At 42.7% G+C, this 15,048-nt stretch overlaps 1 protein-coding gene across 1 annotated transcript in view; it reads right to left on the minus strand.

Moving 5' to 3' along the window:
* Positions 1-14,577, minus strand: part of LHFPL3 (LHFPL tetraspan subfamily member 3) — a 588,527-nt gene extending 573,950 nt beyond the window's left edge. Inside the window, exon 1 of the mRNA XM_030307793.1 lies at positions 14,136-14,577. Within this exon, the coding sequence (XP_030163653.1) occupies positions 14,136-14,577 (442 nt within the window). The remainder of the gene's footprint in view (positions 1-14,135) is intronic.
* Positions 14,578-15,048: the final 471 nt, after the last annotated feature.

Genomic DNA, 15,048 nt, shown 5'->3' on the forward strand with positions numbered 1-15,048 from the left:
CTAAAAACTTCTTACCAATATAGGAATATAAGTGAACTTTCTTAGCCTAATAAATAGTACTTGCATCTACAGCATGTCATACTAAACAGTAAAATATTGAAAACATCTCCTTTAAAAACAGAAACAGTAAAAAAAACTAATGTGTTACTCGAGAATATGTACATTAGTGATAAAACCATAAGAAATATAGGGTAATAACACAAAACTCAAGCAAGTGGCTACCTCTGGGCAGATATTATCAGCAAAGTGGGTAGTGGCTACACAAGTGGTCATTTTATTAAACTGTACACACAAACACACACGGGCACTGCACACACAAATGTAAAATACATTATTCATAGTGTGTTCACAGACGAACTGAAACAGTGATTCATTTTGCAAACGTTAAGCAAAGCCAGCATGATGGCGAGGCTAAGTAACATCGTAACTACAACAGAAATTTAAATCACCTTCTCTTTCATTGGACAACTTCAAGCTTGCCTTCATATAAGCCATATTTCTATACTAAACTCAGATAGTGCTTTAACACATTTGGAAATAAATTCCAAATAAATTGTTCGTGTCCCCAGGAGGCTTAATGTGGAAGAGTTGTATGCTGGACTCATACTATGTCTTAAATAAATCTATAACAATTAAAACTTTAGTGTTTAGGGACCACTTCTCACAATCATTAGGTTGGGTTTTTTTAGAAACCTTTTGTAAAAAAAAAAAAAATCAATTCTTTAATAGTACACAGTGGAGGGGAACAGCCCTCGTCAAATGAACTCCTATTGATTGCAGAACTTTTCTTCTTTGCTCTACGCACATCAAACTCAGTCCCCCAATTCTAAAGAAGTCCCACAACAATGCCAGTGTGCTCTACTGAACTGTGGTACCAGTACCGTTCCAGATTTTCTGCTTGGCCTGTTCAGGCAGAAACCTTAGTGGACACCGGGGCCGGCCAGAGGGGAAGCATCGGGGCTAATGAGGGAGAATACCAAAGAGAATTTTTAAAAATTCTTTTTTTTAAATTGTTTTTTGTTTAGTTTTGTTTTAATGTTTATTCATTTTTGAGAGAGGGAGAGAAAGCAAGCATGAGTGAGGGAGGGGCAGAGCTCCAGGGGAACAGAGGATCTGAAGCAGACTCCACGATGATGACATAAGACAGCCTGATGCAGGACTTGAACTCAGAACCATGAGATCATGACCTGAGCCAACGTCAGACACTTAACAGACTGCATCACCCAGGTGCCCCTAAAAAATTCTTTTTGAGTATGAGATGGGGGTAAAAAAAAAAAGGCTTGATGTTGAAGGGGAGTGTGGTTTTTGAATTTTCCTCTAAAGAACTTTCTGCACTTCAGGTTCCCAAAGAGATAAAATAGAAACGAGATAAAATAAAATAGATTGAGTTCAGGTCCCACTTAGGAAAAAATAAAAAGTAAAAGAAAAGAAGAAAGGAACTTGTGTGTTCTCTGAGTGGCTTCCAGGGGAGAAAACTATGTGTGAGTCTAGCAGGCATTCATTCCTTCTCTTTTTATCTTGTATTTAAGGAAATAGAGACTAGGATATGTAGGTGGAGCTAGTTATGAAATCAGGTGTCCAGTTTTTCATTCTGAACATAGAAGCATTATTGGCCTATGGCTGGGGTCCATGTTCTGAGTTACTGTAAACATTATTTTTAAATTCTGGAAAGCTCCTAAAATTTCCCAAGGAAGGTAATTTCCAATTCTACTTTTTTTCATTGCTCAGGCTGCTGCAGAGATGCAACCATAATGCATAGTTCATGACCACCAAGATCAAAGAGCCATTTCAAATTCCGCAGTGCTGAATTCCTCTACTTCTTTTGAATTCTCTAGTAACTACTATACCAGGTCTCCAGGGACCTGCTGATTCTCCAGTGATGTCCAAGTTATTCCAAAGTGTGCCTCTGCAGGCTAAGAAAAAAACAGCCAAAATGTTCCGATGGGGAAAGACCATCCCAATGAGTCCTCTACAGAAGTAGGCCACTGGAGCGTCACAATCTGCTTCTTAAAAGGTCATATAAGTTATAAAGAGTCACTTCAGAGAATTTATATAAAGACAAAGGACTTCAGAGAAGTCCAGGAGGAGTTGGCTTTTTCCTTGTAGATAAAGGAGGTTTCCCCTCTACTGCACATATTCTGAACAAATCCCTTTTCTTATTCTTTTTCACCCTTCATATTTTACCCTTCACTCTCTACCCTCTAATGTGTTATCTTGCAAGTAGTGTCAGGGGGAAAAGGACTGTGGACCTGACCTTACAAAAGGGAAAGTCCTGACAAACACAAGATGACAGGGCTGGAGCTCCCTCTAGAGCCCATCCTGCACTCGATGGAGGGGTCTCAGTAAAGTGAAGTGGGGCTAGGGAGATCCTGGCCCATTTCCCCATCTGAGTTCATCTTGCTGGGGAGCCCTTTCCAGCAGACTGAGAGGTCAGGAAGAGCAGAGCTAACCACTCTGACCTCCAGGACACAGCTGGGACACTGCCTGGCAGTGCTCACCAAGCATCTCTTTACTAGCGTGTCTAAAAGCGGAGTCTGACCAAGCATCCCTATTTAGCAAGTTCTCCAGTCCACCTCAACTCTGGATATTTACTCCAAAAGGGATGTAGGCAGAGAATTTTCATGTGTTCATTAATCAGTTCAGTGGTTTGGGTCATAGTCATAGACGTAGCCTTAACAAACTGATATTCTCCTTTTACAATAAGCTAATGACTTTACACCTGAAATGAAAATATTAACGAGGCCATGTTGAGTTTGTTTTTCTTACCTTCTTCAGGAAAGCTAAAGAAATACAAGGTGACTGGGGCACCAGGGTGGCTCAGTTGGTTGAGCATCCGACTCAATTTTGGCTCAGGTTATGATCTCGTGGTTCCTGAGTTCAAGCCCCACATCGGGTTCTGCACTGATAGTGTGGAGCCTGCCTGGGATTCTCTCTCTGATCCTCCTCAACTCACTTGCACACACAAGTGTGTGTGTGTGTGTGTGTGTGTGTGTGTGTGTCTCAAAATAAATAAATAAATGTTAAAAAAGATTCTTAAAAAAAAAGAGTTTAAGTTCGTGTTAACAGGGTGTAGCTCTTCCATTTTATTTGTCTAGAGTGATGACTCAAAGTAACAAAAATGTATTTTGGAGATAATTTTGAACTGTTCAATCACTTACAAACTTATAAAAAAAGAAAAAAGAAGAAGCAGCAGCTATGTTTTGAAGGCAATGTGGACCAGACAACCTTTGGATTATGTCAAGACCAAAGTACTTAGGCATTCTTATTAAGTTCTTCTCAGATGATAGGGAAATATTATCAGATATTACTCAAATTATTTTCTCTTCACAGTTATCAAAAGCAACATCGAGGGGCGCCTGGGTGGCGCAGTCGGTTAAGCGTCCGACTTCAGCCAGGTCACGATCTCGCGGTCCGTGAGTTCGAGCCCCGCGTCAGGCTCTGGGCTGATGGCTCGGAGCCTGGAGCCTGTTTCCGATTCTGTGTCTCCCTCTCTCTCTGCCCCTCCCCTGTTCATGCTCTGTCTCTCTCTGTCCCAAAAATAAATAAAAAAACGTTGAAAAAAAAATTAAAAAAAAAAAAAAGCAACATCGAATATTCTTGATCTTTAGTAACATCATATAACAGAAACATTTTAGAGGTAGCATTTGCCCTTGGCCTATAGGAATTCAGTCTAAGAATAGTAGCACTGAGATCAGAGGTACAACCGGCAAAGGACCACCCCAGCTCTAGGTTAGGGAAACAAAAAGGACGGAATGAGGAATACCTCCCACTCCTAAGCAGGCTTGAAGGGAGAAGTCTGGTAAACATTTGGCAATGATTTTCCTTGTAAATACCAGCTCCTTCCCTTGATACAGCATGGTGAAAATGCACACTGAAGCAAATGCACATCAAGTTGGGAGGCAAGAGAAAGTAGAAACAGAACTGCCCTGGGAATCATATGTGTTACTCTCAATTCCACCACCGTGTAATTTTGGGAAGACTCTTAATTTCTCTCAGACTCAGAGGCAACATTCTTCAGGGAAGGGGGAAAGTCTGATTTTTGGCTCAAACCACTTACTGGCATGAGACCTCAAACAACTTTTTAAGCCTCAATTTCTTCATCCGCAAAATGGGTATAATACCACTAACCTTGTAGAATTGCTGTGAACTATACACTAAAGATTTTTGAAAATGGTAGCTGCTCAATAGTTTAGTGTTTTCCATTACTGTTTCTTTACCTAGAAAATGAAGAGACTGCTAAATAGTTATTAATATCCTTCCAACTGTTAAAAGCCTTTGAGTCTATATCCATTTGGCCCTGGGTTAAGTACATTTGTTTAAATGTTTGCTTAGAGAGATTGTTGCTCAGAGGTGGACCATGTCATTTTGCATCGCATGAATGAAATCAAATCACAGCTGGAAAAATAATTCTTATTTTCAATCCACCCACAAGTGAATAAGGAGACATTAGCGATCAAAGTCATTAATGGAAGAAAGAAAGAAAGAAAAGTCTCAAATATACTTAGGTTAAGTATGTTTTATCAAATCTACATCTACCCTATAATACAAAATTACCTATGAATTGGCACAAAACTTTCACAATTTTCCAAAGAAGAGGTAATTCTTTTTTCTAAATTCACACTTTCATCTTTTCTCTAGAATAGTGAGTACACCCCACAGTAAGCAATACGTTATATGTTGTAATCTAGTCCACATATACATATATAAATATTTTAAGAAATAAAGGTTTCATGAAACCCTTACTATCTGCATTATATTCATATTTCCTGTGGTTTTAATCCAAGCTTTAATGCTGATCATGATCTGCTCAATTGATGTCATGACCCATCAAAGGGTCACCAACCATAGTTTGTAAAACACTACAGAACAGCCTTTCTCTATGAAGGTTTCTAAGAAATGCCAACTATTCAGTGCTACATCTTTTCCAGGTAACTGGTTAAAAGGTAGATATTCAGTTAACTAATATTTGGCATTATAGATCTACAATATTGATGGTTTTTAATCATCTGTATCTTAAATTTAATTAATGTAGTGTGCACTAACTACCCATTCCTAATGTGTTCTGTAAATATATTTATCCTAGATACTCCATAGTTAGGATAGGTTCCCTTTCCCTATGAAAGGCATTATAGAGGGGCACCTGGGTGGCTCAGTCAGTTAAGCTTCTGACTCTTGATCTCAGCTCAGGTCTTGATCTCAGGGACATGAGTTCAAGCCCCCCACTGGCTCCATGCTGGGTGTGGAGCATACTTTAAAAATTTTTTAAATAAAAAGTCAGGGCGCCTGGGTGGCTCAGTTGGTTAAGTGTCCGACTTCGGCTAGGTGATCATCTCACGGTCCACAGGTTCGAGCCCCGTGTCAGGCTTTGTGCTGTCAGTTCAGAGCCTGGACCCTGCTTCAGATTCTCTGTCTCCCTTTCTCTCTGACCCTCCCCACTCACACTGTCTCTCTCTATCAAAAAAATGATTAAACGTTAAAAAAAATTAAAAATTAAAAAAAAACATTATAGAAATCAATTTAGCTTCACAATCTCTAACTAGATTTTCAAAGAGAAACTACAGGAATTCTATTTATCAAATTTCACAATGACTTCTTTCTTTGGTTGGCTTATTTTAATCCTCTATATTTTCATCTGCCATACAGGAAGTTTGATCATCTCTCTCTTTGAATAGATTGATATTAGAATCTATTATAACCCCTGAGTAGTAGGGGGGTGTACAACAGAGCCTTAATCTTTCCTTCTTGGGAACTGAGATTGGCATACAGCTTTGCAAGGTAATGCATATTCCAGCCTTCTGCTCGTCCTATGCCAATATATTTTTAAGCATTGATGATATCAACTCCAACAGGCTTTTGATGTTCTGAAATTCCACAGGCTTTGCAACCTTGAATTTCTTCTCGTCTTTTCTATTCATATTTCATTTATCGGTGTCACTCTTCAATGTCCCTGTCATTCTCCACAGCTGGATCTATTTGCCTATTTTTTAAAATACTGAGCCTTCTGTCAAGGATAATACTTGTCATTTTGATTTTTTGCAACCTCACTCTTGATCTTCATTAAAACCAAAGAATGGGGGCACCCGGGTGGCTCAGACACGTAACCATCCAGTTCTTGATTTCAGTTCCAGTCATGATCTCACAGTTTGGGGGACTGAACCCCATGGCAGGCTCTGCACCAACCACGCAGAAACTGCTTGGAATTCTCTCTCCTGTCTCTCTGCCCCTCCCCTACTTGCATGTGTGCACCCACACACGCATGCATTCTCCTTCTGTCTCAAAATAAATAAACATTATGGGGCGCCTGGGTGGCGCAGTCGGTTAAGCGTCCGACTTCAGCCAGGTCACGATCTCGCGCTCCGTGAGTTCGAGCCCCGCGTCAGGCTCTGGGCTGATGGCTCAGAGCCTGGAGCCTGTTTCCGGTTCTGTGTCTCCCTCTCTCTCTGCCCCTCCCCCGTTCATGCTCTGTCTCTCTCTGTCCCAAAAATAAATAAACGTTGAAAAAAAAAAATTTTTTTTTAAAAAATAAAAAAATAAAAAAAAATAAAAAATAAATAAATAAACATTAAAAATGGAGGGGAGGTGTAGAGCACCCTGCCCCCGAGACTATTTCCACAAGGTGTCTCCAGACACTTAAGGAAATGGGTCTATGATGCATGCCATACCAAAGCTAGGTCTGAGTTCCCTTCACACTCCTGTGTGCCATTGTTTTCTAATTGGAAAAAGAATGAGAACTCTCTCGATTAGTTAAGTTCTGTCTGTCCATTTCTGAGCTAAGGCCTCTTTTCTGATCTGCAATCGCTTACCACTCCTTTCACTAACTTTCACTACTCTGCCACTAGCCCTTCCATTGATGAGTCATAATCTCAAATTTTCATGCAGTTAGACTAATTTCACTCAGCCTATCACTTAGGATCCTTTCACCTATTCAGCAGACACAGCCCCTGCCGCACTGCACATCTGGTTGCATGAGTGTTGGAAAGATGTCAGAATCTCGGCATGCGAGACCCATTATGGCGATCTCGTGTCAGCAACACTATTTCAGAAAGGGTTACTTTCTTCGTTCATTCTGTCCAGTAGTAGTTAGGTAGGGTTCACGTCTATGGTGGTCAAAAAATGATCTTTCTCTTGCAAACCACTCATTTGTCTGTTTCATTTTCACAGAGGACATGAGAAATGTGTTCAAGATTACAGTTAGGACAGGGTAAACTAAGAAATGACACTCTGACCCTGTGCAATAAGCACATCATAGAATCATAACCATCATTTGAGAGATGCATAATATCAATTATGTGGACATTAAGAATGCTGGCAGAGGTCATTTTATTTCTTTTTTGAAATGCCCCAATGACTTTTCATAACAGTTTTACGTTTAAGCCATCAAATAACTTACCTACTACTGGCTATATGAACCAGCCTCTTACTTTCTGTCATTATTAATATCTTCTTGTTATTATTAAGAATAAAGGTCAGCTCCTTGGTCTTTCCTCATATCAAATAAAAATTCCAGTTGACTCATTATAAGAAAAAAATCACATTAATTAAAGCTGGTGCTGACCCCCAAAGTTCAACTACATTATGGAAATTACACTTTAAAACTCTCCCAGTTGTCATGTCATTAAGCCCCCCAAATTAGAATTCTCTCAGAGAGTCTGCTCTTTGCTTCTCGCCAGTGTGACCTGAGGTTCTGTCTCCTCCTCACCCTATAGCCTCACACCATACACAGAGGTGCACTGAGCCACACACTCCACCTACAGTTATGTGTTCTGCTCGCTTCTTTTCTTAATTCTTTTAATGTTTATTTATTTTTGAGAGAGAAAGAGAGACACAGAGTGTGAGCGGGGGAGGGGCAGAGAGAGAGGGAGACACAGAATCCGAAGCAGGCTCCAGGCTCCGAGCTGTCACCAGAGCCCGAAGTGGGGCTCGAACTCACGAACAGTGAGATCATGACCTGAGCCGAACTTGGATGGTTAACCGACTGAACGATCCAGGCGCCCCTCTGCTTTTCCTCATTTAAAATTTTATTCACTTTGAAAGATTCCTAAGGTATGTACATAAAATGCAATATACCGGCCTGGCCATCTGGATTCTCTTATCACAATATCATACCAAACATAAGCACTTATCACTAAATAATTGTTTTCATGGGTAAGCATCTGATACCACATTCTGGTTAAGTATATATTTATTTATCTATTGCTGAATAGAAGTATATAAGCACCTTGTTAGCATTTTTACAATGGAAAAAAAAAAGCTGTTAAATGCGCAGCCTTGCACCAAGACAAAAAACACCTAACAATATACTGCATGGGCTATATGGGGTCTGCTATTTTTCACAGATGTTCACTTAAAATCCCACTGTTATAAAAATCATTTGTTTTGACATTCACATTAATATATTTTTCAACATCTCTTCAACTGTCACATCCCTTGTCATGCTGCATAAAAGCAAAAAAAAAAGAAAGAAAGAAAGAAAGAAAGAAAGAAAGAAAGAAAGAAAGAAAGAAAGAAAGAAAACAGTTTCTGAATTCTCATTTTAAATCACTTTCTTATAAGTGTGACTTGGCAAATAGAAAATTCTTATAGGTGGAGCATAGTGTTAGAAAATGAAAACTGCCGTCACCAGTTGTACACCCCCTTCCCTCTGCATCTGAGCAAGTGTGTGGAATGCCCTGGAAGAAGAAAAACCCCTCTTTAAGGTCATTCCGTAACTCTGAACTTAGGATGGATTAACAGCTCTTTGAGGCAGGATGTCACTTCCTCATAGGCCCAGCACCAGCCCAAGGGTAAGAACTGGTGAAGGTCCTGAGGGCCTGTAAGTCCTAGCCTTGTCTCCTCTTCCGAGACCTGCATCACAGCTCTGCCACCCGTCTGAGCAGATCTGGCAGGATCCCTGGCAGGTCCAAGAACACATCTGCAATGACGCCCAGACAGATAAAGGGAAAGTCTGCAAAGACACATCCTCTCCTGTCTGGATTGCTCCTGAAGGTATGGAAGCAAATTCAATATAGAACAGGGTCCCTGCTCCTATGAAAGCCTGATCTTGTGATTCTTCCATAGAACGTCCTTTTGAATGATTTTTTTCATGAGAAATCAAATGAGGAAAAGGAAAAACTCGCTGAACCCTAAGATATAATTGACGATGTCCTATGGTTGTAATAAAGATCATGACCCTTGCATCAGAAAAGACCCCCATTTGGGAGTAAGTTCATCATAAATTAGGCTGCAAGTCACAATCACTGCTGTCAAAGCATGGCGGAAGAGATCCTTTAGTGCAATTACTGCTACAAACCAATGAGAAAGATGAGCATCGTGGCTTCAAAGAATATACGACATTCGCTTCTCAACAGGGCATGTGGGAAATTTTAAATCTCCCCTTTTCATTCTTTACCCCATTAATCATTCATTTTCCTATTCACGAACAATTTATTGAATATCTACTATTCAGCACATGACATGCACATACTACTGTGTGTCAAGGCACAGCAGTAAGAACACAAGAACAGTAACCATACCTAACACTCATAGAGCACTTGCGTCCTGTGCACCAGGCACTGTTCCCAGGGTACACATTAGCTCTTTAATCCTTGCACCAATCGCCTGAGGTAAGCACAAGTACATGCCCACTTTGCAGATGAGCAACTGAAATACAGAGAAATTCATTCCCTCGGTACAGTCAGTGAGTGTCAGAGCCAGGTTTGAAACCCACATCTTTTCACTCCAGTGTCCAGATCTTGACCTTTATGCAATATGAAGAAAAACAGACGCGGCTTTATGGAAATTTCCATGTACTGGAGAAGACAGACGTTAAACAAATGCACAAACACCTCTATCATCTCAAATGTTGATAAGATAGATAAGAGCAAGGTGCCCTGAGACAGTATCATACAATATTGCAAAAGCTCTTCTTACAGGCTAAGAAATGCAGTGATTACCTCTGATGATTCTCTTCTCACCTAAACAACAAAGTTATAAAATTTAAGAAAGGAAGTTGGCTAAAAAGAGCTGAGAAAAACTAAGGCAGGGAAGCAGGGGAAAGTGACTAAGCAATTCAGCCCGTAACCCTTGCCATACAGCCTCGCCATCTTGGTGGCGCTTCTTGTTGGTACACTCCAAACGACAAGAGGTGAGGATGTGGCAAATGCGATCCCTTCTCCCAAACTGATCTCTCCTGAATAAAGAAATCCAACCTGGAGCTGGGGCCCTACTTCATAGATGAAAGCAATTCCCTTCATCTGCTGCTTGTCCCCAAGAAGTCCATGGTGGATGTCTAAAAAACCATAAATTTTACTTTAATGCTTTAGCATATTTTTTTAAGTTTATTCATTTGTTTTGAGAGAGAGAGAGAGAAAGCACAAGCCGGGAAGGGGCAGAGAGAGAGAGAGGAGAGGGAGAGAATCCCAAGCAGGCTCCACATTGTCAGCACAGAGCCTGATGTGGGGCTTAAACTCACAAACCGTGAGATCATGACCTGAGCCAAAGTCTGACCCTCAACCAGCTGAACCACCCAGGCACCCCTAGCTTATTTTTTATTTTTAACTAATTTCTACATCCAATGTGGGACTTGAACTTACAACCTCAAGATCAAGAGGCATGTGCTCAACTGACTAAGCCAGCCAGGCACCCCTTAATGCTTTAGCTTATTAGAAAAAGAAAAGATTTCTTTGGCCTATAACAGTTAACACTTGGGCTTCTGGAAACAATTCCAGACATGGCTTACAGTCAATAAAACAAATAAACAAAACAACACCCTTATGAGACTTGGCTATTAATAGACTTAGAAACAGACAGACACACTGATTTTAAAGAGCAAGAACATGGAAGCAGAGAATCAAGTTCCCAGAGCAACAAAATTCTCTTTCCATCCTGATTAAAAAAAAAAAAAAATCTGGACTTTATTACCTACTTGACCAGTTAGTGTGAGAGAAATCATACAGAAAGAATAAAAGTCTCTTTTCTTCCCAAGAAGTTGTCTCTCTGTAAATTAGGAAAACGTTGCATCTCTGATTGCTGTTACTTATTCTATGTATTATTTTTATGTCTTCAGTCTTTATATTAGACATGGTCCATAAGTATAGGATTACATCCAGAAGTAGTGTGACATAACTAGCTCCTAATTCGGCAACTTCACTCTACTGAGGTTAATAATGATTTACAGGGGAGAGCAAGAGGGACAGAGCAAGGAGTTCATAATAGCACCATTAATTATATGTGCTTCGCATATCTAGATAGAAGACCAACATCATTTTCAGGTCCAATAAATTAAGTACTTTTTCTAGTTCCTTGCTCAGAATCATAATAAGGATAACTCTTGATGTTGTATTGCCCCCAAGAAAGTCTCCTGCTTCCTCATCTTCTTATCATTTCATATGGGATTTTATGTTCTACTTGGCTCTGATTTATGGTGTTACTACGTGAAAATGCTTAGATACCTGAAAACACAAGTTAGTCGCTTGACTTCCAATGAGGGTTAAACAGTCTCTAATAAGCAAATAGCACATTAAGTCTCATCTGTCATAGCTTGCAAATTACACTTGAGATTAGCCTAGGTACAGTTAAATTATAAGCATGAGAAGGCGGAACATGAGAGGGGAATGGTCTAAAGGTTAGAACCTAAACTTTGAGAATAACTTACGTTATGCTAAATTTCTTGTTAGTGTCGTGAGACTTCAAAAAAGAAAACCACTACATGTGACATCTTTTGTAAAATGCTTCTTTAATTATTAAGTAGGCTCTACGCCCAACGTAGGGCTCGAACTCACACCCCAGAAGTCAAGAGCTGCATGCTCTACCGACTGAGCCAGTCAGGGGCTCCTAAATGTGACATTCTTCAAAAGTATCTTCTATATCCCACTCCTTAAAAATCTGTGAACATAATTGACTTTTATTCTTAACTACCCCATCGTCATAATCCATTCTCCCTTAATTAATATATTTCATTAATAAACAAAATTACGTCTTTCTGTGGTTTATCTAGGAATAAAATACCAAATAAATTGCGAAGAAAGGTTTTAAAAAGTATGCCTACAAGCTAAAGTCCTGGACTCCTTCAAAAATGAAGTAAATGCCCAAATATCTTCATTAGCACAAAGGCCATCATCGCATTTTATGGTGACATATTGGAAACAGGATTGTGTATTTATGTCAAATTTCTGAAAACATGACATCATATTTTACTACCCCAGAATGATTCCTCTCTGCTCTATTCCAGGAAAAGGAAAGAAAAAAAACACCATAATAGTTGCAGTCGTATTAACTTGAAAGCTGGCAATTCTTTCCCAAAGATGTTTTCTTTCCTTTTTAAAATAAGACAAAAACAGAACAGCTTGGGTTCAGAGTATGGAAACTCATAAAAATAAAATATTTAAGAATACGTTGCTGAGAAATCACCCGCAAATTACTTTGAGACCTTCGAAAAACAATCTACTTTGAATCACCAGTCTAAATAGGTCATTTAACTTAGAAAAATTAAAATTAGCTGTGCAGGGTCAATTCCTTTTCTAAAAAACAGCTGCATCCTCAGTGTCCTCTTGTCGTCAAAGTCAAACCAGAGCCAGATGTCAAGAACAACTATAATACATGACTTTATTCCAAATCTCAAAGTTAGTCTGCTCTTGAAATGGCCACAAAAGTTAACATTATATATAAAAACAGAGAGCGTCTGTGGGGTGCTTGGAGCATTTCAGGAGGATAATGGTTTGGGGGCGGTGGTTCTCTCCCAAGGCTCTTTTCTTGCCTTTCACCTGCACATGTTCCCATAACGTCGCAAATCAAAATCAGCTGAGACACGCACTTCATACATAGCAAATACTTCCATAACACAAGTTTAGGCTCCCACAAGTTTCTCTTATGCCAACCAGCAATACAAGGTCATGAACCTTCATGTTCTTGTCCAGCACCTCTAAGGGCTTCATCATCCTGGTAAACTCGGGGATCAAGTCCCTACTCCCCAAAAAACCTCCCCCAAACGTAAGAGTAAGTACAAAATCCTAAAGGTAACATGAGCCTTAAAGAATGAAAACAATAAGACCAAACACAAATGAAACCATTTGACTGCCTGAAATATCCTATATGCTTGCACAACCAGATCACCCATAAAATTAAAAGGACCCAACCATGTTGGAACAGGAGGGTGTCAAGTGTTGGAGGCTGCCTTTATAAGGCAGGGCATCCAAGGTGGCTACCAGAGTGGGAATCCGCATTACAGGAAGGAGAGAAAGGAGTCAGTTTTGTTTCACGATTCTCCAAAGCCACCGGGAAACGCACCCCTATCCTTTCTGGGTTAAAAGTAACTTTAATGCTCAGAAAAAGTACTTCCATGTCCTCTAGCTAGAAACATGCTATCAACCACAGGCAAAAGCGATCAGAAATACTAATGGAACAGGTTTTCCTCTCAGCCCATCTCCCTAAAGCCACTTCCCCAAAATGAGATCTCGAGAAATCTTGATTCCCTCAAGATCTCTGCTTAAGGATTTAACGTAAGGACCTTTGCCAACAAGGAAGCAAACGGAAGACTTGACATTAACATTTGGGGAATTGCTAAAAGGAGCATGCTAAGCTACATTTTTCTTAAAAGGCTGAAAACCACAACAGGATTAGCATCTACTCATTTCCAGATGGATGATAAAATTTTTGTAACTGCCCGGGACAGAGTGAAACAGTTTCACTCCAGCACCACCCCCTCCTGAAGCAATGACAGAAACAGTCCCACAGAGGGACAGGGCAGGCTGACTCTCCTTCCACTACAACCTCTCCAAATCCGCTTTTCGCCAGGCTGGGTCAGTCCCCTCCTTAGTCCCTCAGCTCGCGCCCTAAGCGGCCGGCCCCTTCTCCCCACCTCCATTTACGAGCGGACTCGGCCCAGCAACCGCCCTTCCTCCGGCGCGTCCCCCTGGGCGGCGTCCCCCGCGCTGGGGAGGTTCTGGAAAGCCCGGGACAACGCGCGGGTGCCGGGCTGGGGAACCCCGGGGGTTCCGGCCGCCCAGGGCTCCCGCCCTCACCCCACCCCCCACGCCCTGGCGGATTAAGTTGCTCGGCACCCCGCGGCGCGCACAGCCCCCGCCCCTCCTACTCCCGCCCCTCCGGGCTCGGGCGCCCCGCGGTCCCCCCCGCCTCCGCGGAGGTGAGCGCGCACTCACCGGAGGTGAGCTGCATCCAGGCACAGATCTTGTACACCGTAGCCGTGTTGCAGAAGAAGAAGAGGGTGAAGCAAACGATGCAGGCGATGATGAGCATCATGGAGAGGCCGATGAAGAAGGAGGCGGCTTTGAAGGCGCCCGAGGGCAGCGTGGAGAAGTCCGTGAAGCTGCCCCTGCAGGTCAGCTCCCGGGAGAAGCCGTTGCCGATGCAGTAGTGGAAGAGCCCGAAATAGCCGGCTTGCGGGGTGTCCACGCCGTCGCCAATCCAGTAGGGCTGGATGAAGCACACCACGTTGACGATGGCAAAGCAGATGGTGAAGATGGCCCACAGCACGCCGATGGCCCGCGAGTTCCGCACATAGTTGGTGTGGTACAGCTTGGCAGCCTCCTGAGCCGGGAGCATCGCGGCGGCGGCGGCGGCAGCGACGGCGGCTCCGGGCATTCTCCCCCTCCTCCTCCTCCTCCTCCTCCTCGTCCTCCGCCTCCCCCCGCCTCTCCGCGCTCAGGAGACACACTCACCGAGCCGCGCGCGCTGCAACTCCCCTGCCTCTGCCTCAGCCCAGCAGCGCCAGTTTCAGAGTCTGCATCCTCGCTCCCGGAAGGAGGGCGGGGGAGCGCTGAGCACCCCTCCGGCTCGCCTGGCACAGCCTCCCGGCCCCCCTCCCTCCCTCCCTCCCTCCTGGCCCGGGCTCCAGCCCTCCTCGCAGCCCTCCACCCCTCTACCCGCCGCCGCCGCTGCAGCTGCTGCAGCTGAAGGCGGCAAATCCCGCGCGGGGCAGTGTGGCGCGCGAGCTCGGGCGCCCCCCACTCCGCTTCCCGCCTTCCGCCCCATGCCCCCTCCCCCCGCCGGCCGCCCCGGGGCGCGGAGGACCGCCACCACTCTAGGACGCCCCTCGAGTGGTGGGCGTGTGCC

The sequence above is a fragment of the Lynx canadensis genome, chromosome A2 (assembly GCF_007474595.2).
Source record: "Lynx canadensis isolate LIC74 chromosome A2, mLynCan4.pri.v2, whole genome shotgun sequence".
NCBI classification, from domain to species: Eukaryota; Metazoa; Chordata; class Mammalia; order Carnivora; family Felidae; genus Lynx; species Lynx canadensis.